Source organism: Plodia interpunctella, chromosome 27 (assembly GCF_027563975.2).
Source record: "Plodia interpunctella isolate USDA-ARS_2022_Savannah chromosome 27, ilPloInte3.2, whole genome shotgun sequence".
NCBI lineage: Eukaryota > Metazoa > Arthropoda > Insecta > Lepidoptera > Pyralidae > Plodia > Plodia interpunctella.
In genome coordinates, this window is record NC_071320.1 from 922,948 (window position 1) to 949,399 (window position 26,452).

Below are 26,452 nucleotides of genomic sequence, written 5' to 3' on the forward strand. Positions count from 1 at the left end.
GTTCAACTCATGGATTCAGTAAGTATTTCGTTGTACGGAGCACCCACTGATTCCGTGGTTCAACTTCAACTGTGGCAAAAACACCAACGAATTTTAGTTGAAACATGTTTCGCCGAATTTTAAAAAAATATTTGATTTCAAAAAATAAATCATGTCTATATAATTTTTGACACAATGCTTTTATTGTCAGAGAGATCATATTGCATTCAACACGTGACAAAAATATAATGTCCGCGCTGTAAACCGTTGAGGGGTTCCCACGTGTGGAGCCGTTCCTGAGTGTACTAACAGATCATGCTTATCATACTAACACATTGTCCAAACAAAACGTGTGTACAAAATTTCAGCTCAATCGGTTGAAGATATCTTCATCGAAATTGAGTTGCAAGATTCCACCCGAGACATAGGGACATAGTTACATTGCAAGTCAAATAAAATATTGTAAAAATATATCTAATTTCCATAGACAAGACAATAAATTAACAACTATAACATGGATTATTATAACAGATTCAATTAGATTACATTTTGATCGCATGTAAAGTAAATACTAAATTATATTAAATTTTTTACACACATATTAGTGTAGAAACTGTCAGTCTGTCAAGAAAATGAAAATAATAAAACACTGCGTGTTTATGTTTTTTTTTGTTTTGATGACTATTCGAAGGCCCATGCGAAAATATTACTGTGATAATGACAATGATTTCAAAGATATGACAAAAAAATCACATTTTTTGACTCGTCCAGACGCTCCGTACTAATGGAGTGAGGAGTGACGTCACAACGTGCTAAAATGTTCGCTAAGAAAGCTACGTTTGTTCGACAGCTACATTAAATATTACGTTTATGGTGATTCTTAATAAAAGTTGTTACATTTGGTTTTGTTTTTTATGATGGTTAAATTTATTTTTATAATTTCATACTTTTTTAAAATGGACTTTCCAACTAATGATCCAGCTGTATTGTTACAGTCCATGAATTATCTTATTTATCTTAAATAAATCTATTTTATTTCAATTATAAATATTTTCTACTATTCTCTGACCTTGTCAACTACCCTATGGCAATTGAAAAAAAAGTACATAGTAAAAATATGTTTTTTCTCTTTCTTGACAGACAATAAAGTTGAGCATAAGTAAATTGTGAAATCACTGAGTACGAAGTACAGTCAGCAGCACATGTTTACCTGCATCGTAGCCTTGGCAGCTGACAGGCAACAGCAGCGTTCCAGCGGTGATGAAATTCCAGTAGGAGTCAGCAGCACGCGTTGCGCTGCAGCTCACCGCACGCCAGCGCCGGCGCCGACGCCGCTAGTTCTGGCGGCGATCCTGAAATGTTCATCATCTATTTTAACCCTGTCAATTCAAGTTCTTAAGCTCTCTTGCTTTTTAATTAATTTGTATTATTATCTTTACATATAAAGGTAATTTTTAATGATAAAATAATAACTATATCTTGATTTATGGATTCACTAAAAAAATCAATGGAACAAATGATGGGCCACTTCAACACAACAATGGCGGAATTCTAAAAGGACATGCAAAAGGCCAACCCAACACCCAGTCAAATCACTGTCTGGAGACTTCATTCAAGAATTTTATGGGAACCACTATGGTTGACTTCCAACATCAGTTTGAAGTTCTTGCTAAGCGGCAGGGTGAGGTCGAGAGGTTGGTTGATCACCTAGAAATGTGTGGACAACGGAATATCCTTCTCATACATGGGGTAGCTGAGAACCAGAAGGACCACCATTGCACCAGTCATTGCAGGCTTGGCAGCTGACAAGTTGAAAATTTCCAACTTCAGGGTGGATGACGTCTGTCGATCTCATCGTTTGGGGCAATCGATACGCCAGAAAACCTCGGCCTATTCTCGTCGAATTTGTCAGCCTGGCGATGAAGGATAAGTTCTGGGCTGCTAAAGCGAGACTGAAGAGGACCGGCAAAACCATCTCGGAATTCCTCACGAAGGGGCGGCATGATGCGTTTATGGCAGCTCGCGAACAGTTTGGCGTCAACAAATGCTGGACCATGGACCGGAGTTAAGCATCGTGTCTTTTCATGCTCTGAAGTGAGCCGCCTGTGCAATGCTGCTTCATCGGTGGCGGTTGTCGCGTCTGGCGATAAGTGATTGTTCATTTCCCACAGTTTGAATATTCGCGGTACTCCTTTTTATAGCCGTTTACTACATCTTGGATTGAAGGTTAGTGATAAAACTACATACTTGCACAGATACTCCATAAAACTACCCTTCTTGTTTTCATCAGAATAAAGGTAATTTTATTCACTTCACACCAACTTTTAATTGTTTTAAGGAGTGACGTTGACGTGTTGTGTCACTACTGTCATTGTCATTTATTGTTTATTTTTCTTATAGACTTGTGTTTTTTAAAAATTGATTTTATTTTACTTCTAGTAAAATAAAATAATATTACGTAAATAAATAATGAATAAACGTTTTAGTTAATAAATATGAATGAATAAATAAATAAAAAATTAAATATTATATACTCTTAAATTGCATGGTATTATATCAAATGTATTGTTACAAATGGCAAAACTTTCATGTCAAATGTATTTGTTATGAAAGTTTTGCCATTTGTTATAGAAGAGTGGGACTCACCAGATACAGGTTTTATTAACTTAAATGGTGCGACCCTGCTACCTACCTGTACCGAAATCTTTTGTAATGAATAAGTGAATAAAAGAAAAAATGTTTTTGCTCCGATTTGTGATCAACAATAGTAAATGCTTACCGCAACTTACTGTATTCACTTAGGTTTACCACAAGATAATTTGTTTGTTGTTTCGTCTAATTTTTATTGTCATATTGAATAGTTCCATTTCTCTGCTGGCGGGTAGATGCTTTACTGAACATTGTACATATTTGTACCTATAGTAAATAAGTAATAATATTATATATTACATTTTTTTTAATATATATAATTATATTATTGATTTATTTTTTATATTATTCTTATATGAATACTGAACTCGATGATAGTATCAAATTGTTAACCTTAACGGATGATAGTTTCCACTCCATCCCGGAGCCCCTTGATGAGTTTTTAGATAATATAGGTACTTTCAACTCCTAGCTTATGCTCCCTTTTCTTTTAGTAAAGTTGCTGCTAGTGATGTTCACAAGAGTTTGCTACCGGTGTCTTCTAATGCGGTTGGAACTGATGACATTAGTAGTAAGATGATCCTGCCAATCCTTGACACCCTATTGCCCACTATTACCAGTATTATTAACCTATCCTCTGGTTCCTTCCCATCGGCTTGGAAAAGTGCGAACATTACTCCGATTCCTAAAAAATCGAATGCGACTTCAGTGTCGGATTTCCGTCCAATCTCCATTCTTCCATTCCTCCCCAAAGCCCTAGAACGCTTAGTCCAATCCCAGTTTAATTCTTTCTTGGTTAGAAATAATCTCCTTAATCCTTTCCAATCCGGATTCCGTGCAGGACATAGTACGACCACTGCCTTAGTCAAAATTACTAATGATAACCGTCACGGCATCGACAATTCGCAAGTTACTATCTTGGCGCTCCTCGACTTCAGTAATGCGTTTAATACCGTGGATTTTGATGTTCTCTTGGCACTGATGCATTCACTGAACATATCTCCTTCAGCTATTGACTGGTTTCATTCTTATCTTCATGGGCGACGGCAACGGGTACACGCATCGAGAATCATTATTCTTCCTGGTGTCACACGTTATGCGGTGTTCCCCAAGGTGGTGTGCTATCCCCATTATTATTTGCTTTGTTTATTAACTCCATTTCCTTTCAACTCTGCACTTCCTATCATTAATACGCAGACGATCAGCAAATACACTGTCACTCTGCATTGGAAGATCTGCCAAATGGTATCATAATGGTAAAAGAAGATCTGTCCCGCATATCTGATTGGAGTAGGAAACATGGTCTTATTGTTAACCCCTCTCAAACACAAGCAATAATTATAGGGAGCGCTTGGAATATTTCTAGAATAGACTGGCGTACACTACACCAATAACTTTTAATGGAGTTGACATAAGCTACAGTGACAGAGTTAAAAACCTTGGCATTATATTTGATGGTCATCTCAAATATCCGAAGTCAGTAGGAGGATTTTTGCATCGGCTGGTTCATTCATGATATTAAAAAACTTTCTGCCAATTGATAGGCATTGACCAAAATTTCACTGGCTCAGTCACTACTTCATCCAATCCTCGACTATGCTATAATTCATGTTATTGTAATATTACAGAGGAGCAACTCAATAAGCTTGAGCGTCTTCAGAATTTCTGTATCAGGTTCATATTCGGTTGTGTATTGTATTTGCTGGTTGCTGTGCCCACCCCTACGCTAATTTGTTCCTCTTCTCTACCCAAAGGTTGGCTGGAAGAGATTGCTGAGCAATAAGTCCGCCTTTGCTCCATATGTACCTAAACTCTATTCTTTGTGTACCTAATGTGTTTATGGACTATAAAGTTCATATATTATTTATTTTAGAGTACAGAAGCAAGCTTCTCAAACGCAGAAGCGTACTTCTGACAGGTACTACAGTGATATTATATAGATATGACACAAAATAGATGTTTTTTGAGTAGAGAAGCATGCTTCTCAAATACGTGATTACCCGTGGACAGCCCCTCACCGTCGGAGTGGTACGATCGCAGTGAGCTCATGCTGTTTGTCTCTGACAACTCGAGGAGTTCAGTAGCAGTCTTCAGGAATACTTGGTCTATGCCCTGGAACATGGAAATAAACAATGTTATATGAGGAAAAATGCATGCATAAATCACACAGATTGAGCTAGCCCCAAAGTAAGTTCGAGACTTGTGTTATGGGACACTAACTCAACGATACTATATTTTATAACATACAAAGTGATTTCTGATACATTGGCATTATTGTATCTGCACGCTCAGTCGACGGTACTGAACAACTTTTCGTATGGAAGCAACCTTGAAATCGCGACAAAAAAAATCAGCTGATCCATACATTTTCCACAAGTTAGGTATTTATAATATATAATGGATGGTTATGTCAACTTGATGGTACGAATTACCGATGCGGATCAGTTTAGGTCCTGGACTGAATCACATGAAGAGATGATGGTAAGTCCCCGTGACGGCGTGCGGAAATTTCTAAAAGGGCTTTTGCATCCGCACCCCCAAGTTCCAAGAGTCTCTACAGTTAAAGGCGTAATATGTATTGCTCTCCCAGAGATGCATTTTTACTCTTTTTCCGGATATTTATTTATCCTCCTAATATTTATTTATTTATCACGATTATACGAGTAGACGACCTCGGTGGCGCAGTGGTAAAGTTCTTGCCACTGAACCGAGAGGTCCCGGGTTCGATCCCCGGTCGGGTCATGATGGAAAATGATCTTTTTCTGATTGGCCCGGGTCTTGGATGTTTATCTATATATGTATATGTTATAAAAATATAGTATCGTTGAGTTAGTATCACATAACACAAGTCTCGAACTTACTTTGGGGCTAGCTCAATCTGTGTGATTTGTCCTAATATATTTATATTATCAAAAATGTCTAATATCTAATGTACCTGGTCATGCAAAGCCGAGGTCTCACAGTAATACGCTCCGATGGAGGCAGCGTACTGCGTGGCCTCGCTGCGGGACACTGCGCGGGCGTCCTCCAGGTCACACTTGTTGCCCACCAGCGAGAGCACCATCGTTTCCGGCACGTTGCTGGACATACAGACACAATCAAATCAAAAAATATTATCCCAACTAATAATATAAATGCTTATAGTAAGTTTGTTTATTACCGCTTCAAGGGATGTTTTTGAAATTACACATGTATGTATATAATTAAGAGTATGGAGAAGGACATAGGGTACCATTCAACCCGGAAAAATCTATTATTCCCGTGGGATTTGCATTTGGGAAACACGTGTATTCGTGAAAATGGCGTCAAAAATAAAAATACTAGATGGCGCTGTATTTTAAGGTGGCGCTAAATGTTAATTAAAAAACTTTGCAATAAAACACTAGATGGCGCTGTACGTATTTTAAGGTGGCGCTAAATGTTAATAAAACTTTGCAATAAAACACTAGATGGCGCTGTGTGTATTTTAAATGCGCTATGAATATTTTAATTCAGTCAATTCCATTTTAATACGAAGAAAAACCTGTTCCCGAGGGAATTTAAGCGGGTGAAGCCGCAGCGAGTACTACAGACCATAGTATTGGCATTCAACCACAAATGAGGATACAAGTGCTTGACCCGGTTATAGTCAGCGAGCTTAGTCACGTTAAAAGACTAGCTGCGCTCCGGGGCTTCGCTCCCGTGGGAGTTTCGGGAAAAAAGTACACCATGTGTAATTCCAGGTTATATTCTACCAATTGTATGTACAAAATTTCAAACCATTTTCATTCAGAAATTAGACCTTCACAGGCGCTTTTTCGCGTCAATTTATATTTTTTTTTCATTTTCAATAATTCAATTTATTTCATTACAGTCTAGTAGATTTCGCGTGAAAGAGTAACAGTAACATACGTTCATACACACATACATCCTCACAAACTGTCGCATGTATGATAAGTAGGATCACTAGATTGCGATACAGTTCGCCAAACTTGGCATATTGCGGCATACGTTGCTGGATCTTTATTGCGGTAAATAAAGGCTCTCATACAAACTACGCAATACCACTTACGCTGGGCTTTGGGGCGCCACAGCCCCGAACGCAACCGGTGACAGGCGGTGATGAGAGAATGACAGAGAGAAAGATAAGGTATACCTTTGAAGCTCCTTCACCCAACTCTTGATGGCAGCGAAACTGCTCCCGCTGCTGATGTCGAAGACCAGTAATGCTGCGTTAGCATTCCTGTAGTACATCGGAGCCATAGACCTGAACCTTTCCTGCCCTGCTGTGTCCCACACCTGGAAAAAAATGGTTTAAAAGGCTTCTAATTGGAAGCGATGGTGGTGTAATGGTTAAGACGCCCGCCTGTGGATCGAAAGGTCCCAGGCTCGAATCCTACTCGTGCCACATGAGTTTGTATACAAATCTGACTCATATATAGTAGTTTTCATCGACCACCACTTGCTTCCGGTGACGGAAAACATCGTGAGGAAACCTGCATACTGGTTGATTATTAACTTGTGTGTGAAATGGAGAAGGCAATGGCAAACCACTTCATTAATAATGCCAAGTTGTTATGTGTGTTTCATTCCACGTAATGACCACGACCCTCAGCCATGAGGAATACGACTCTGAAGAAGAAATGGAAGCGGTGGTGGTGCAAAGGTTGAGACGCCTGTGAATCAAATATTTGCCACACGAGTTTTTGTATAACTTAGCTCTATACAAATTACCAAGTTTGTATAGCGTAAAGTTCTACAATAAACTCCCTGAAGATATTGATTATAAGGATTTTGATGGCGACAGGTTATCTAGACAGTCAACTGTATGAAGTGCGGGTTTGCATTCCACTTCTCATTGTCGAGTCGATCCGAAGTGGGACGAAGCGAACCAATCACATTGCGGCGGTTGTCGTAGCGTCACAGTGGCGCGCTGTGATTGGTTAGCTGTGTCTCGCTGCGAATCGAGAGAAGTAAATAGCAAAGTTGCACTACGCACATTGGTGAGAAGTCTCATTTGGCAAACACCGTACAGCTTCGCGCACCTCGAGCTCCGCGTGGTGAGCGTATGCTTAGGCGTCTTTGATGTTCTTCTACCATGAGCGCCAAATGCACAGGCATTGGATTGTATTTACACTCGAGTCGGATGGCCAGTCACGTTAATTGGAAGGATTTGATTATTATCACTTATCTAGCAATTTAGTGGGCCGTGTAACGCCGCTACTCTCAAGATTCGCATGCCGATATGAAAATTGTAACTGATTTTTCCTCAAAACGCGCGGTGGTATTTGGCGCGCGCGGGTGCGGAGGCGCAGAGCCAATGGCGGATTGCTTGGCATATCCGTTAATGGACCCGGAACCCCGAGATCAACTCAATAATTATTTATTTTTAATTGTTTTGATTGAAAATATTACATAGAATATATATTGACCACGGAGTAAGATTCGCACATACAAACCTGTAGTTTTACCCTCGCGTCGTCAACATTGATATTGCACGTGAAGAAAGAAGCGCCGATTGTCGGTGAGATGTGTTTGGAGAACATTTTGCCGATATAACGAACTACCAGGCTGGTTTTGCCTACCCCTGAAACGTCACAAGTATTATATATATATATATATATATATATATATATATATATATATATATATATATATATATATATATATCAATAACTATTCTACTAATATTACAAATGCGAAAGTTTGTGAGGATGTATGCGTGTATGTTTGTTACTCTTTAATACAAAATCTACCGGACGGATTGTTATGAAATTTGGTACACGGGTAGAATATAACCTGGAATAACACATAGGGTGCTTTTTATCCCTTAATTTCCAGTGAAGCCCCGTGGCGCAGCTAGTTTTTTATAGTTGTATTTAGTGGGACAGATTGGATTAAAAAAAAAAATATTGTATCTAGAAGAGTGTAGTCTTATCATTCTAAAGTTTTGTATATCATCCAAAATTGAATAAAAAAAAATATTGTGATACACACACACACACGAAGAAGGTAAGAGAGACTTAGGTAAGGTTACTAGGCGTGCGCGCGGGTCTCAATAGGCAACAGCTCAGTGTTGCGCTAAGCAAAAATGCCCAGTACTGATTTTCAGCCGTTACCTAGTTAAGTCTCAGAGTGTATCGTATTATTTTTGTGATGAAAACCGACGCTGCTTTCAGCTCCCCAACTTTATCTAATCTTCGACAAATACACGTGGTTTCCAGTAACTTATCTGAGTGATAACTTTTCGGCTACTTGTGTTTAGTTATTTTTAAATAATAATAAATAAATATATTAGGACAAATCACACAGATTTTTTTTATAATATAATATAAATATATTAGTACAAATCACACAGATTGAGCTAGCCCCAAAGTAAGTTCGAGACTTGTGTTATGGGATACTAACTCAACGTTACTATATTTTATAACATATACATATATAGATAAACATCCAAGACCCGGGCCAATCAGAAAAAGATCATTTTCCATCATGACCCGACCGGGGTTCGAACCCGGGACCTCTCGGTTCAGAGACAAGCACTTTACCACTGCGCCACCGAGCGAGATTGAGCTAGCCCCAAAGTAAGTTCGAGACTTGTGTATATTTTATAACGAATACATATATGTATAGATAAACATCCAAGATTGACGATGAATATCACCTGTCTGTTCAAGACATAGCCCACTTGCAGTTTTATTATGACTAGATGTTGCCCGGGGCTTCGCTCCAGTGGGAATTTCGACATAAAATATAGCCTACAGCAATCTTGGATAATGTACCTTTCTAATGGTGAAAGAATTTTTGAAATTGGTTCGATAGTTTCGGAGATTACCCGCTTCAAACATCGCTGTTGATTTTTATTTGCCCCAGGGCCCTAGGTTACCTAGCTAAGCCACTGTATCGAATCCTCGTTGTGTATGATGTCACCCAGTTCAGCGAGGTTACTTGTGTTTTAAAAATAACCCTTTATCCTACTATTATAAATGCGAAAGTTTGTGAGCATGTAAAATTGTGTATAATATGTATGTTTGTTAAAACTCTCGCGCAAAATCTACTAGACGGTTACGAAATTTGGTACACGGGTAGAATATAACCTGGAATAACACATTGGCACTTCTTCTTATCCCGAAATTCCACGGGAGCGAAGCCTCGCAGCGCAGCTAGCATGTCATATTTTTTAAAACGTTCAAGCAAGCAGGCTTCACATTACAGTTACCACCGTGCGGAGTTGAGTTACAGGGCGCCGCAGCCGTCACGGCTTTACGCACAGACGCACATTGCGATCCATCGTTTTATGTAAACCGTTGTGGCCCCTAACTTGATTTGGTTCAACTCATACTGTACCATATATATGTATATATACGGTACCTAACTAATATTATAAATGTAAGTTTTTCTTTGTTTCTTTGTTGCCTCTTCACGCTCTATCTACTCAACCAAACTTCTTGAAATTTTGCATACATGTAGTTTGAAGTGTGGAGAAGGACATATGGTACTTTTCATACAGGGAAAATAACTGTTCCCGTGGGAAATTCACGCGGGCGAGTTCGCGGGCAAAAGCTACTAAACAATACAAGTATTTACATGCGTGAATTTTGCTCTAAAAAAAAGAATGAATATATTTCAGTCATTTAGTTTGTACCGTATCATGCGGGAGTGGTGAAATTTATTTGAAATCAGTTCACTGTCTATCTCACGTTCCTTCCTTTTACCGTTTCCCGCTACGTGTCCCATCCCGTTTCCCGCTGTGTCACGTCCCGTTTTTCCCCAAACACAAATGTCGCTTGGTAGCTTGGTAGTTTAAACAAGAGTCGGACACAAGAAACAAAAGCAATCCAAAGAAACATCGTTGCCAGACAGACTACCTGATTTTGGCGGGAAACCCTAGTTAGAGTTGAAGGCAGTGATACAGTTGAGGCACGCTGGGCCTAAAATAAATAGTATAGCAGTAGGGTTATCAGTGCTGTAGAACAATTGGACACTTGACGGTTTAATCCAGTTACGAGCTTATCTAACAAACCTATTTGCTAAGTCAAGCGTAGAACTGCGAATCCCGATGTTGGCATGAGTTTTACGTTACCGCCATCTACGAACCTAGTATATTTATATTAGAATTCTTGTTGAGTTCTGGGGGGCTACAATGAAACATAAAACACGAGTCGTCAGGTGGTCGACCTGCTGGTCACTTGAATAATTTTAAATCTATCATTTAATTGACTACTAGCGATCCAGCCCGAAGTCTATAAAACTACTATAAATTGCCTAAATAACAGTGAAATTTGCATCAAAAACCGTTGCGTATAAAATAAAACTCAGATGGACGCGTAGGGCAATTTTGTTTTATACTAAATAGTGTTGACGTGCAGACAATTGCGCAAAAACTACTAAATGAAACCTGATGTAGTTTTCACAATTGTATTGACGAAGACGAACGTAAAAAATGGTAAATTACAGAAAACTATGTCACACAGATACACTGGTCACGTTTTTATCCCTTGCGGGGTAGACATAGCCGAGGGTTGCGAAACTCGAAGTACATGTTTAGCTACTATTTGTTGGAATTGAGATTAAGAAGAGAGAAGTAGTGACAGGTTTCTAGCACATCGCCGAGAAGAAGCCACATGAGAAGAATCTCCAATTTACAACCCTTTCCCTTGATTGACTTTTACAATCTGTGCAGGGGAAGCAGATAGCACATCCTATAATTTAATATATAATTAAATTCAATGGCAAAAAACATTAATTCATCACATAATCAATTCATTATGTCATCTTTATAATGTTGTTAGACCAGTTATTCAAAGAGTGCATATTTTACTATTATAGTTACAACTAGGCTGTGCAACTAGGTAACTGACTAGGCCTGGCAAGGCCTGGAATTATTTTTTATGTTAATATTTATTTCCATATAAATATCATAAATATAAATTTGTTTGCCCTTCACGTCAAAAGGGAGACATCATAGAATGAGTGAGAGTTTGAGAGTCATCAAGGATTATATGAGTCTGCGATCTAACAACTAGGAATGCTGATGACCGTGCAGAGTCGAAAAAGAAGGAAAGCTGACTCAGGGCTCCAACACTCAATGGCTGGCGAAGAAACTGGGAATACGCTCAGAGAGACAGAGTTGATGCAAGTGAAAATAAAATTGAACATTACCAAAATGTGACTTGAGTCTGAATAAAGGCTAAATCATTATAATTATAACACTTTATTAATATTTCTTTATCCTATACAAGATTTCCTAACAGAAATAAAAAGAGTATGAAGATCAATTGGACTACATAAAGCAATTACAACATCCTGATAACACTAATCAATAGATAATAAATTACTGATATGGTGAATGGCATATTAAATTGACTAGATTGTATGCAACTATGAGATTGCATACTTAAAAACATATTGATCACTAAAATTATTATTGTATGGGGTAATAGGCAGTTTTTGTTAAATTAATGCATTAATCTTTATTTGCCTTCAAAGTCAAAAGAAACCTTTTTAAAAGTAGTTTTATCAGTAGTTTGTAGCTTTTTGGGAAATTAATATAATTATCTTTATGTATGCTTTTTCAAAAATCTACAAACTACAGGTAAACTTTCGTAAAGGGTACCCAGGTTTAATACAATGTCAAATGTTCTGTTTTAGGTTTTGGATAGTAAGTATTACCCCGAGAATCTGACTATAAATAAAAAAAATCCGGTAATAACGTAAGAGAGCATATCCGGGTGAAAAATGGTCCCCATTCATCATAAGCATTGCCTTTTTGGAAAAGCGTTAAGATAAGGCTCTTTTCTTAAATGCACCTATATCAAAGGATATCAAAGTTATTCGGGAACAGCGCTGAAGTAAGCATGTCATAGTTTAGTGCACAATCACAAGTGGAAGGCACCTGGGAAGGAAATGTTTTTGGCAAATGTTTGGCAAACAAAGTTCTATCCTTCTATTTATTTATTTATGTACACAAGAAGAACGCAAATTTAATCGCCGAAACTGTTATTTCATCATGTAGAGTAGGTAATTCGCTGCGGTTACCTGGCTTATTTTACCTTGTGAGCCCAAAACGACGATTTTCGCTTCAATCACTTTCATTTTAACAATTGTTGCACACTAAAACACTGCTAAGGAAATGTAGATCATATTCACATCGTGTCAAGGTAAAACGTAGCGATAATTAAACAAAAATAATAAAATAAAAGTTCGTTGTAAATTAAAATCACATCACATCCTACTAGCACCTCTCACATTTCAAAACTAAGTAAAAGAAGTACGGATAACTTAAAAATAGCTTCGATAAAACCGGGATGATTTGTGATAGTAACCTTTTAATTTTAGCAGTATTATAGCGCTAGGAAGTGGCGCCATCTATTTCAAGACTTTTCACTAAAATGACAAACCGATGACAGTCGACAGCGACAGAGACATTTAACTTTTGTTTTTAAAACAGCAGCGCTACGAAATATAATTTGATCCCGAAATGTCTAGTGTCTTTCAGATTTTTATACTTCTCTATCAAATTATTTAAATAATTTAAAGTGGAAATTAAAAGTACTTTCTCAGTAGGAGTACAGTTTATTGTACAGATTACCATTAAAACGCAGATATACAAAATTTTTTTTCCATGATATATATAAAGCCTAACAAAACCTAAAATTCACCCTAATGACTCGGTTAAAACCCTAAAAGTCTGGAGCCGTTGACATTTTTATATGAACGTCATAAAAATTTATGATGCCATGAAATAGATATGATTATAATTCCTCTTTAACGACGAGATCGGGGATTAATAGATAATAAATTTTAATATCGTCATTGGATTGTGGGTGTGATCATATAAGCAATATATACCAATATACTCATAAAAACCAGTCCCCTAATCGATCTAATATAACGATGAATACACTTTTTACGTGTTTGGCTAAGAATTTGTACCTAGTTTTGGCTTCGAAATTTGTAGTTTTAACATTGACAACGACAGCTTAGTTTAAGTGTTTTGTTTTGACTGTTCAAATATGTATGCAATTATATATATGCAATTATATGTAATATGTATGCAATTATATATAATATGCAAAGGATGCATTTATTATGTACTAATTTCCGGGTTGGAACCGGGTTATTACTGGTATGTGTCTTCGACCAGCAACTTATTACTAGATAATTTTAATTTTCGATTTTGCATAATTTGTATAAAAACTTGTATTGTACCTACGTATAAAATATTTTTCACAAAGAAAAGGCAGAGGAGGGCGGCAAATGAAATCCAATATGGCCGATTTAGATCCGCTCTCATGGAGATTTGGCGCCATTACAATATTTGAGAAATCTGTTTTGTGCATATGCAATATAGCAGCCAAAGAAAACTTTATGTTTGTGGTAATAAGGGTGTATTTTGTTATATCCGTTGGTAAAAGAAAATTGGTAACAACGAGAAGAGCCAGCCACAAGTCAAGTAGCAGGCGTACACATTATACAGATTAAATTTCTAAAACATATATAGAGCTGGCTATTATATTCCAAATTTTATTATAGATAGATAATGTTCAAATTCAAATTCAAATCATTTATTCAGAAATTAGACCTTCACAGGCACTTTTTCTCGTCAATCTTTATATGACTTGACGACCTCAGTGGCGCAGTGGTAAAGTGCTTGCCTCTGAACCGAGAGGTCCCGGGTTCGATCCCCGGTCGGGTCATGATGGAAAATGATCTTTTTCTGATTGGCCCGGGTCTTGGATGTTTATCTATATATGTATATATTATAAAATATAGTATCGTTGAGTTAGTATCCCATAACACAAGTCTAGAACTTACTTTGGGGCTAGCTCAATCTGTGTAATTTGTCGTAATATATTTATTTATTTATTTATTTATAGTTATTTCTCACAAGCTACAAACTACTGGCATTTCGGAACGACCACTGCTGAGAAGAAATGCCGAAAGAAACTCATTTGAACAGTGTTGGTCCCTATCATGCCAGATCGGCTTACCATTATTGTTTCTTACAATGTTTTTTTTTTTCTTTCTAATAATATATAAAAGTACATAATGTACATAGTCAAAAGGTATATCAAAACAGGTTATGATTGTGATCCGAGTGCTGATTATAATATATATTCACAAGCTTATCTTGCAATGAATCCATAGAAATGATTGTAATTAATGATAGAGAAAATCAATTAAAATTCGCGATAACAAAATGTAATAAACAAATCGTAAAAGGCCGCAGTCTTGTTGTCTTTTTATAAATACAAACTATTGCAACGAACGACCAACCTGTGTCCACTGTGTGTGTGTGTTAGTCTACTGATGGCTTTCCAAATGGGTCATACGGATTTATGCAAGAGATGAAAATTAATTTGGTATTTTGTAATTAAATAAATATGAAGGAGCCACAGATCGCTCTTAGTTAAGCTTGCCGTGCCAGCTACAGGCATGTAGGACACGCAGCTGGGATGCAAGTGTGCAAGCTACGACACGTGTATCCTATATAAAAATAATTTGGGGTATTAACATCTCCACACAAATCCAACACTCGCCCCGCCCTATGGAGCCCATTGAATCCGATCTCCTACATACACATAAATGGCTCGTTTACATAAAAAAGCTATCCTCGTAACGTATACAGCAGTTAAACTTAGCAATCTCTTGTATTGTATCGTAAGTTAAGGGCGAATTATTCAGATTGTTATTGTTTGGATGTGTGCTAGTTGATGTCTGTGCCTGAAGTGTTGGCTTATTTGAAACATAAATAATAGACTTTGTTTCAATTGATGCCAGCCGCTAAATTCGCGCTAAGAATGACAGATTCAAAATTCGTAGGTAAACCTAACCTACGACATCCAACTCCGTACAACGTTTATTATTTTTTCACCAATTTATGTACACGAAACAGAATATATAAGAAGATAAAAAGTGGAATAATAGTACATAGGTACCTACTGCTGGTTTAAATTTTTACTTAATTTCGGAAACACTGGGCGTGTTTTGTTGATCTACACGGGTAGTGATTTTTTAGTCATCCATGCTTATGAAATTATGTAATCGCATCAATATTAATTCACACATAAAATACACAAGAAAACTTAATTTAATTTATTTATTTAAGGTACACCAACAGATTACATGTTCACATTATCTGATACATTCAAAAGTACTTAATCTAGCATGCAACCCAATTACATGTGAACACAGCATTTATAAAAGTAAAGTACAAACATTCCAAAAATTTACACTATAACAACAAACAAGAACCAATCACAAAAGAAAAGTAGGGAAATATAAATCATGAAGCAAAGTACACAATTCAATTATATTTAAATTTAGTAATATATGTATATGACAACTACTAATATAAAAATACAAATTCTAATTGAAAGACTGGATATTTTTTTTTAACTTCCGGAGAGTGTCATAATGGATATCTAGGTCACACTTTTCGTTTATTTTATTGTAGGTATTAAGCATTCTCGTCAAAGGAGCATTTCTTCCGAGGTTTGATCGCGATCGTGGTATAACAAATATCTTATATAATTTTCTTTATAAATTAAGTAAAATTAATACTTTCAAAATGTTGAAAAGGAATGTTGTACCTACGATATTAATATGAGTCTGAGACAGTTAAATCAAATTTAAGAGAATCAGTAATAAGTTTGACATGACTCAAAAAAATTGAATAGTTTGCCAAACTTTGGCGGATTCGGTATACATTGCTGGTTTTTCATTGCGGTAAATAATAGCACTCATACTAACTACGCAATGTTCACGCATTCGCGTCGGCGTGTGTCCGAGTTCGGCGACAGTGTGGAGCTGGCATAACAAAGAGCTCTAACGTAGTACATTCCGTGTATTGATAAGTAATTGAATGCTGACTTTGATTCTCCATAACATAAATTAGATAAAGGCCAATTGAAAGTATCATCACCATTACACTATAAGAGTTGCAATATCCCCACTCAGCATCCGCGGCAAATTGCCCAAAAATCTTTATGACACATTAGCCAAATTACCACGAAAAACCAAACAAATATGTCGGGCTAAGAAATTGTGCAATTTGCTAAAAGCAAAGTGGTCGTAAGTAGGGTAACCATGGCTTTGAAAACTTCGTTTTGAGTATTGTCTATGATTTTCTTTCATCCTAATGTGTTGGGCTGGGACGTCTCAGGGGTCAACATAAAAAATGAACATTAAAATTTTGAAGATTTGTCTATGATGTTATTCTCCCTGTCTGACGTCGACCTCCTTAGAAATGCTATTGTTGTCTATCAGCTGTCAAAACTATGTGTTGCCTGGTACGAAATCCACGGACGGATATGGAGTGGTTCTATTCTAGGGTGGAACCACACGCCACATTTATTATGGAAGAAGTACCTGAAGGATTTAAATAAATACTTATAAATTTTGATTTTTATTTGATTGTACAAAATACAATGCTCATAATATGGGGTTAAAGAAAAACAAAAAGTCTTATTTCATATCTATTTGTAGGTTTAATAATTACAATAATATGTTGTGTACTTAGGGCACAGAATATAAATATTTAGCAGGCTATAAATATGATTTACTTCTCATAGGCAATAGGCTACATATCAATATAATTTAATTTCCTTTTTTAATCTCATTTCGACCAATAAACTCGCCAATTACTATTGAATTTGAATTTATTTCTTCCGAAGGAGAGAGATAATTTGTTTTGCACTTTATTTAACTAAAATAGCGAATTAAAATTGTCAGGATTTATCTAGGAATAATAACTAAAGCAATTCTGACGGATTTCTGGTGTGTTTTTTCTATATATGGAAACCCTAGTCGTAACAATAAAAGCGGTAATATATTTACTTACAACGCCATCTATACGGTAAGTGGTCATGTAGTATTCATGAGACCGGCGGTTAGATGGCGCTAGTAGTGATTTAATTTGGAACTTACGGGAAACGAATTTCTAATGTTTTTATTCATGTGTTCAGTTGTAAAAGATGATAGTTAAATACATTACTAATAGTAATATGGCATTGGTGTTAGTTTTAAAATCTCATTTGAAATTTAACGGCTAAGGGCACAAAATAGCAGTATGACTCTAAAACAGCGTATTTCATATTCGTCTGATGCTGTTCCAACTGTACGACTTAGATGGCTCATGGCCACAGTGCTAACGCAAGTGGCATCCACACCTCATTTCAGGCTATTTATGCCCACTGCTAAGCACAGGCCTCTCTTAGCGTAAGCCAACCTCTGTCCTGTGCCTCTCTCATCCATGTACCACCTGCGACGATCATTAAATCGTCCCCCCATCTCATCACAGGTCGCCCGACACCCTCGCCTGTCCTAGGCCACCGTTCAGTCAGCACTTTACTCCGCCTGCCATTACGCCGACGTGCCAGGTTTCCTGCCCAGTTCCTCTTTAGGTTCATGACCGCGTCTCCAACATCCCATACTTTGGTACGCCACACACTTACAACTGCCAGATATTTATTTATTTATTTATTTATTTTATTTTGTTTTGTTTGGAAAACAAACAGTCGTAGATACTTACGTATCTTACGTAACATGTTCTCACATGTCTAAAAAACGTTTCTCTGTTGGAATAGATTACACTTATAAGTTGAAAATGGTGTTAAAAAGGGTGAAATTTTTCTATTTATGTAATTTGCCACATAGAATTCTCATTAACATGTTTCCTATTGAGCTGAAACGCATGTGTAAATCGGATAATAATGCTAAATTGTTATGGCGGGGCGTGGAGGCGTTGGAGGTGATCTGATGATGGACACGGAAGGACGATGGTCTGCCTGCTCATCCATTTTATACCGGCTCCATACTGTCGCCGACGCGAATGAATGAACAATGATTTTGACGACCTCGGTGGCGCAGTGGTAAAGTGCTTGCCTCTGAAGCCTCTGAACCGAGAGGTCCCGGGTTCGATCCCCGGTCGGGTCATGATGGAAAATGATCTTTTTCTGATTGGCTCGGGTCTGGTATGTTTTTCGTTGAGTTAGTATCCCATAACACAAGTCTAGAACTTTGGGGCTAGCTCAATCTGTGTAATGTTGTCCTAATATGTATATATATATTTATTTATTTAGATAGATAAACTCTTTATTACACCATTCACAAAGGAGTACAGTTACAACATTGAGTAGTTTGTATGAGTGATTTTATTTACCGCAATGGAAAACCATCAATGTTTGCCGAATCCGTCAGAAATTGAAGTTGATGTCTTTGAAAAGGCTGCGGTGAAGTTTATGTTGCGCTATGCGTCTTCCATAGTTTTATTCTAACTAAGAATTATAAATCTATATACTATTATTATAATAATAATAAAAAGGTAAGCGTTTGCGAGTTTGTACCTATGTTTGAGGCGGGTAATCTCTGAAACTACCAAACCGATTTCAAAAATTCTTTCACCATTAGAAAGGTACATTATCCAAGATTGCTATAGGCTATATTTTATCTCAAAATTAACACGGGAGCGAAGTCCCGGGCAATATCTAGTGCAATATATGTTTGTTACCATTTTTCGCTATACCTACTGTACCGAGAACCTTCGTAATCAATTATTATTTCTTTATATGTGTTTGGAATGCCTTTTTACTTAACTGCACGTGTTTTTCTCATTCTCCCGTGTTCACGATTGCCGTAGGGGCTGCGACGCAGCTGAACCCAGAGTAAATCTGAAAAATAAACCTTAATTCTTTAAAGACCGGCTGTGATTTGTCAACCGGCTGCTCCTGCTTGACTACAACATTCCTTGGGAATGCTATTGTTGCCTAAGCCCTCTTTGTCCATTGGAGTGGACTGGTCCATTCTAGAGCTGAACCAAACGCCAAATGGTTATTTTACCTACTTCGCCTAGTTCTGCAGAGTTGAAATCCACGATGCTTTAGTTTTTATGACAATGTCTTGTAATGATAATCTCGACCTGAAATGTATCGACTCCCGACGAGGGATCAAGCAAGCATTGAATACAACAAGTATTTTCTGATAATACTAGCATTATATCAAAAATAAAAGTGCACAATATAGTATTGATTTTTTAAATATTTTAAATTGAGAACAAAACAAAGACCATGTCCACAAAGTGCCACCGCCGCAAACGAGCAATCAGCGAGCGATCGCCGACGCGACAATACCCCCCTCCTGCGCGTTCCAAATTCAATTTGCACCAATCAACGGCGTCTTCCCGCCTTCCGCGCCAATGCTCGCCGGACGTGAGACAATGGAGCGTTCGGTGTTCGAATTTTTGTTTTTTTTTTTTATTTCGCTCTGGCTGTTGACAGTTTCACGGAAAAAATTTTTGAACGTGGGATTAAGAAATGTTTATATAAAATTTGTTTGTCGAATAACGTTTTGGAAACAAGTATTACTATTATCATAAATACGGAAGTTTGTAAGGATGTATTTATGTATGTTTGTTACCTCCTCTTTCGAGGTATTCCTCGAAGCGGACTTGTTTTTTCAAGGAAAATGAATAAATAAAATATAAATTTTGGTACACGGATAGAATGTAACCTGGAATAACAAAAGAGTACTCTTTATCCCTAAATTCCCACGGGAGTGAAGCCCCGCAGCTAGTAATGTTGTAAATGCGAAAATAAGTTTGTACATGCGTTTCTTATTTCTTTCTCGGCGTATTTAAAAAACATTTTTTCTATTACAAGTTGTAATGCCCTACTTTTCTGTTTTATTTTTATTTTATTACGGACTATCAAACTGTTACAAAATAAAATCTCGCATGTGTAGATAATTATGTAACCCACAACGTTATTCACAGCCTAATTAAATTCTTAATAAGCAAAAAGCTGCCATTAGAGGTCAACTGTGTGATTAAAATTACATTATTTAAGTTTTGAAGATCGAGAGGTAGAAAGCAGGTACGTAAAAGATAAAACACGGAATGGATAAGGTGCTGACGATGACAATATACTCAAATTAGAATAATAGGATAATAAGTTTTATCTGATATTAGTCAAATCTGTTTAGTGTATAGTTATAATTTGATTCAAATATTATTATTTTTTTTACTAAAATTTGACACATTTTTGACACATTCTTTTAATGTTGTCGGAGAGATTCTCATTTCATTCCATGCGTGAAAAAATACCATGTCCGTGCAGTAAACCGTTGAGGAGTTCCCACGTCTGGAGCCGTTCCTAGGCGCACCATCAGCTCATGCTTATCATAATAACGCATTGTCATTCAAACATAACGTGTGTACAAAATAACAGCTCAAGCGGTTGAAGATATCTTCATCGAAATTGAGTTGCAAGATTCCAACCGAGACATAGGGACATAGTTAAATTGCAAGTTAACTAAAAGTTTCCATCGCTGGTGAAAAGACGGCTGGCAGTAAAGCCATAGACAATTCCGTATCAGTTGTAGGTATAAAAAAATCTGAATCCAAAGGCTAACAAGTTTTTTTACATACAAGATTAGCATCCATCGCTGGGGGATACAGCCAGCATTCTTGGCACGTCAGACAAGCATTGTTTTTAACTCCCGACGAGGGATACGACGACGAAAGAGGGGTGTTATAAGTTTAACGTGTCTGTCTGTGGCATCGTAGCTCCCAAACGAAAGAACCGATTTTGGTTTAGCTTTTTTTTGTGTCATAGATAATTTTATCCAGAGTTAGTTCTCAGCCATGTTTAATGAAAATCTGTTCAGGTGTTCAAAAGTTGTTACGAAATGAGTGTTGAAAGTTTTTTTTTTATTTTGTCTAACAACTTGTAGATCGATTACAGGATCAGAAAAGTTCATTGTCATGACGGCTTAAACCTTTTTTTTTCCCTTTATTTAATTTTCATTCTTATTTGGTTTTATTTTTACTATTTAATTAGAAAAAAAATCCTATTAAAGGATTGAAATAAAATTTTATCTGTTTACGTGCGATGCGCGCCTTGAACCGAATAATTAATTCTAATAGCTTGATAATTATATTTTGCCAGATTAATAATTTGTAGGAGAACAATAATTTTGTGTGATAGCCAATGAAGTCGTTTTTGATCGTCTTTTCAACATAACTTTCGTACAAACTTACTTTCACCCCCTATTATAGCCGTTTGGGGTTTTGATAAAAAAAGCCAATTTTTATTTTTAACTAAATTCTTACCACATTTTATCAAAATCGGTCCAGCGAATTTGCGGTGATAGCGCAACAGACGACAGACAATCTTTGCATGACATTTATAATATTAGTAGATATGTATTTCCTCAAACCAAAACCGATGACAGATCCAAAGCCTGAAGCCCTGCGTTCCGCAAACAGTATCACGGCGAACGGAATACAAAATTGAGAGAATATCAATATTTGATATTTGATTTTGTTACAGCGCCCCGCGCCGTGCCGCGCCGCCATCACGGTTTGAGTAGTGGCGCGAAATAAAAAGGATTTTGACAGTTCAGTCATAAATTTTATTTTTTTAATAAAAAAAAATTGATATATTAGCGGTCCGCCCGGCTTAGTTCGAGAAAAACCATAATAAATTAATCACTACACTACGCTAGGTACCACAGGTTCTATAATACTTGTACTTCCGTTATTTAATCTGTGATCGGACATTATATGTCTGATTTATACACATAATTACTAGCTTTTGCCAGCGGCTTCGCCCGCGTAAATTTCCGACGGAAACAGTAATTTTCCGGGATGAAAGGTACCCTATGTCCTTCTCCATACTTCAAACTACATGTATGCAGAATTTCATGAAGATTGGTTGAGTAGATAGAGCGTGAAGAGGTAACAAACCAACAAACTTACTTTTGTATTTACAATATTTTACATACAATACAATAGAAATAATAAATAATCTGTGGTAGCCTAATAATAGAATTTTACAACGTAACGCGTACCGTAGTTTAGCTAAGAAACTAGTGTACTTGCTACAAGTTCTTTTTACGTAGTTCGCTAAGAATATATTCGCATAAATGTTTGCATTCGCTGTTTTGTAGTTTGCATAAAACCTTTTTTACGCAATCGGAGATATAATCTACCCGTACAAAACATATAGGTATGAGTCTTGGACATTTGAATCAATTTTTTTTCATTAATTGATTCGTTATTAAAAACAAACATGTCTAATAACTTCTACAATAACTGATGTTTTTTATTGAATTGTCAGGAGATACAACTTTTTTTTACCATGTTTGTTGACGAATTTGTTACGGAAGTCGGAAACACAGATTCTTCTATTATAAAATGATTCGATATCAGCTCGAATTTTTCTTCTCATAATACGTATTTTAAATATAAGGTACCTTTTTATAGATTTAACACAAAACACATTGAGAGTAACGCGAAATCAACTATTAAGATACCTTTCACCTGAAAATCTATTAATGCGGAATAAATTTAGGTTTTCTACAAATGTGTTCCCAATTTCTTTCCATTCACGTGTTTTTAGGAATAAACTGTGAAAATGCGCGTTTGTTGTTTGATAAAACATATGGGTTAAGCAACTTTGTTGTGACAAGAAATCACAAATTGTTGTTTTTGACATTAAATTTGTTTAAAACAATTACAACTTAATCTATGGTATGGACTATAAGAAGAAAAGGTTCCTTGTAGTTGAAGAAAATGTCTCTTCATGTGGAATGTCACCTACTTTTTGTATTTTTATGAAAAAAAAAATGTTCGGCGAACGCACCCACGCAGCACTGTACTAGTGCAGTATAATCACACAGATAGCTAACAGGAGTTGCTAATGGCACCAAACTCGTCGGTAACGGATCGCTTACAACAGTAAATTAAGTGGGGGGGCTGGGGTGACCACGCGTTGGGTACATTTAGGAGTTTTTTTTGTAAAAATGTAGTTAGGTTTTTCTAAAGTTTCTACAAAAAAACAAGCTGTATTTCGAAGACAGATATTATTTATTTGCAAAAACATGAGTTAACATTTTTTCACAATGTGCTGTTAAAAGAAAAGCTTAATCATACATGTTTCACCGTCCACGGGTATGCAAATTTAAATGGAGAGCATGCTATCATCCCACAAAACAAATTCGAATAAATAAAAGTACCTAAGTAACTAAATTAACCAATTTTTTATCTGAGTCTATCATTAAAAAAACCGTTCAAGAAAATTATAATAACATTTATATAATCAGTAAGGACCTGAGGTGGTTTTTAAATAAATTTAAATTCTAATCTTTATATTGTTGCGGAATTTTGTTATTAATTTTAGGTGCCATACGTACAATACTTTTATTTTATTGAGTAATACCGTTTTAGAAGAGTGTAAACATAGTTTATAATTATCCCGATGTTTTCTTAAAACCTTCTGTTATGTAATCAAAAACAGTTATGACATGTCAATGTCGAAGCTATGCTTTTACAGACATTGCCCACGTATTTAAATAATTATTTTTATGCATCTCAAAACGCGACAAACTATGACCTTGTTCTTTCAAAAACAGCATAGCTTAAAACTGCCTGCTTGATGTCTACAATGGTATGCGTGGCATACCACGCAAACGTGGTAAGTAACTGTTAAATGCGAAAGAACATGCGAAGTGGAGTAGAAAAATTAAGAATATAGAACTTGGCCTCCGACGATTCATGGCTGCTGAAGGAGCAAAGAAATCTCGAAGACGAGCCGCCTGCCTGACGTCAATCCTCCTTGGGAATGCTATTGTTGTCTATCAGCTGCCTAGGCTGTGTGTCCCTTAGTCACGGGAGCACACTCCATATCCACGAGATGATATAGAGTGGCCCATATCTATTCTAAATTTCATCCAAATCATTGTGCCAAATCGACAGAAAGACAGACAGACTTTCGCATTTAATGACCCTGCGAGCGAAGAGAACGAGGTCTACAAATCAAGTTGGGGCAAATATACCTAAATTTTTTGTATGTTTGTAAAACGTTAACTTTCAAACTGTTGCTCTGATTTTGATGAAATTTAAAAGGTATGCAGAATATGTCATTAGAAAACGCCTGCCCGCGATAGATTTTGTTGCCCCACGAACTTAATAAGTTGTTTTTGAAATATACACAATTTAGTAAAAAAAAAAACTGTGTTTGCGAGGTCTAAATTCGCGGCGAACAATTATTTATTAGTATGTACGGTTATGATTAGTCCCATGAAGTTAGGGTGACCCATGGTCACCCTAACCTCCTCAAGTGGCAGCGGGCGGTATAAATTGCGCTGCAAAAACTCACTTATTCGAATTCCCGACGCGTACTAGACAGAGATAGCTATATATTGCGACCCTCTCTACCGTCTTGTTACTAATAGGCGGTCGTATTCATAGTCCTTTGAACGTTGGTGGTTGAGTGGTTGAATGCCTGTTATCAAAAGGTACCTTGATTCAATTTCAGCATCATATCTTTCATTGATGACTCTCCTATGGAAGCAAATGCTAATTTATTCGCTTCATAGAAGACCTTAATCAGGCCAATGGGTGTGGCTATTTACTGGTCTAAATTACTTAATATAACTTGTCAGATGCCTTTAGGCGACTTGAATAAAATCTCACACAAACACACTCGATAAGAAAAGACTCGAAAAGAAGATTTGATTTGTCGAATACAATTATATTATATTGCAGTAGTAATAGTTGACATTAAATGATAGTGTAGCGGGAGCTAGGTGATTATGCTCGACCGCCACAAAGGAGAAGATCTTCGCGCCAGGCTAGGTGTTGCGCCTGGGGAACCGCACGGCTCCGACGGTGTCATGTCGGAGGTTGTATTTATGCTTCCAATCGTAAACGCACTGTCTGCGCGGTCTAGGCTTGTTAGATGTCCATAGTGAGTCGACCGTCGTGCCATCTGTCCGTAGTGTTCTGGATCACTTGTGTGGCTTGTTATTCGTTGCGTTTGGTCGGCTTTTTACATCTACGCCGTTGTGCATGTGGCGTGGTAGATGTCGCCACAATACCTTTATGATTTCTTTTTGAGAACAAGCAAAATGTCATAAACTTTTCCAGTCCATTTATGTGCTGTTCAGGGAGCGGAAAAAAGACATTACTTTCACATATAACATACACTAGCGTTTCGGCTTCGCACAAGGAATAAATCGTCAAAATAACAGTGACAACTGTATCAAAATCCGTTGCGTAGTTTAAACGAGAAAGCTTAGAACAGAGGGCGACTTCGTTTTGTACTATTTAATGATTTCTGTTGAAATTTAATAAATAGTAGCTTATGCTCGCGGCTTCGCCCGTGTGGATTTCCCATGGAAACAGTTATTTTTCCTGGATGAAAGGTTCCTATGTCGTTCTCCATACTTCAAACTATGGTATGTAAAATTTTAAGAAGATTAAGAAATTTTGGTTATTTTGGTTAAGTAACCAATCTTCTTAAAATTTTACATACATATAGCTTGAAGTATGGAGAAGGACATAATAGGGTTTGTTTGTTATCTATTTACGCTCTATCTACTTAGATAGAGCGTAAAGAGGTAACAAACAAATAAACGAACATACTTTCACATTTTAATATTAGTTAGGATTACGAATAGGACCTGACTATGAATACGACTTGTGGGCGTGACCTCCAGATTGATGTTCTTTGTTTCAACAACTGTCAATATACATACAGACAGACAAATTGGGACAGAGTTAAATCCACCATTTAACTTATTATCCATATATGTGATGCATGACCGATTAAGTATTTTTGTGTGTTTTTGTAAAAACTTGTACGTTTTCTCTCTCTCTATATATATAATGTTTGAGTGTTTCTTGCATTTGGGGCTGTGACGCCGTGAAGACCACGCGCTTCGTCAGAGTAAATAATAAACATACAAATTTTGAATATTCGGTTGTCGTTTTATTCTCGGCCGTCTGCCTGCCGTCAATTCTTTGAGAATGCTATTGTTGCCAAGACGTATGTGGCTCTTG

General features: G+C 36.8%; 1 protein-coding gene and 1 pseudogene across 3 annotated transcripts; one reads left to right on the forward strand and one right to left on the reverse strand.

The window, feature by feature from the left end:
• Positions 1 to 1,133: 1,133 nt before the first annotated feature.
• LOC128681580 (uncharacterized) lies at positions 1,134 to 12,867 on the reverse strand. 3 transcript variants are annotated; one of them, XM_053765593.1, is made up of 6 exons: positions 12,660 to 12,867; positions 8,067 to 8,194; positions 6,764 to 6,906; positions 5,564 to 5,708; positions 4,647 to 4,740; positions 1,134 to 1,331 (listed from the first exon to the last, which is right to left on the reverse strand). In XM_053765593.1, the coding sequence occupies exons 1-6, from the start codon at positions 12,700 to 12,702 to the stop codon at positions 1,258 to 1,260; spliced, it is 627 nt and encodes a 208-aa protein (XP_053621568.1). In that variant the 5' UTR covers positions 12,703 to 12,867; the 3' UTR covers positions 1,134 to 1,257. The 3 variants fall into 3 exon arrangements, with proteins under 3 accessions (XP_053621568.1, XP_053621567.1, XP_053621569.1); XM_053765592.1 differs by having other exon boundaries at positions 4,629 to 4,740; XM_053765594.1 differs by having other exon boundaries at positions 4,629 to 4,740; positions 12,646 to 12,867.
• Positions 1,339 to 2,082, forward strand: LOC135309986 (uncharacterized; annotated as a pseudogene).
• Positions 12,868 to 26,452: the final 13,585 nt, after the last annotated feature.

Excerpts from the sequence above, each read along its gene's own strand:
- LOC128681580 (XM_053765592.1), bottom strand. The coding sequence starts at position 12,702 with ATGAAAGTGATTGAAGCGAAAATCGTCGTTTTGGGCTCACAAG. Across the intron at positions 6,907-8,066 it reads ACGCGAGGGTAAAACTACAG|GTGTGGGACACAGCAGGGCA; the intron begins GTTTGTATGTGC and ends ATTTTTTTCCAG. Across the intron at positions 1,332-4,628 it reads CGGTGAGGGGCTGTCCACGG|GATCGCCGCCAGAACTAGCG; the intron begins GTAATCACGTAT and ends TGAACATTTCAG.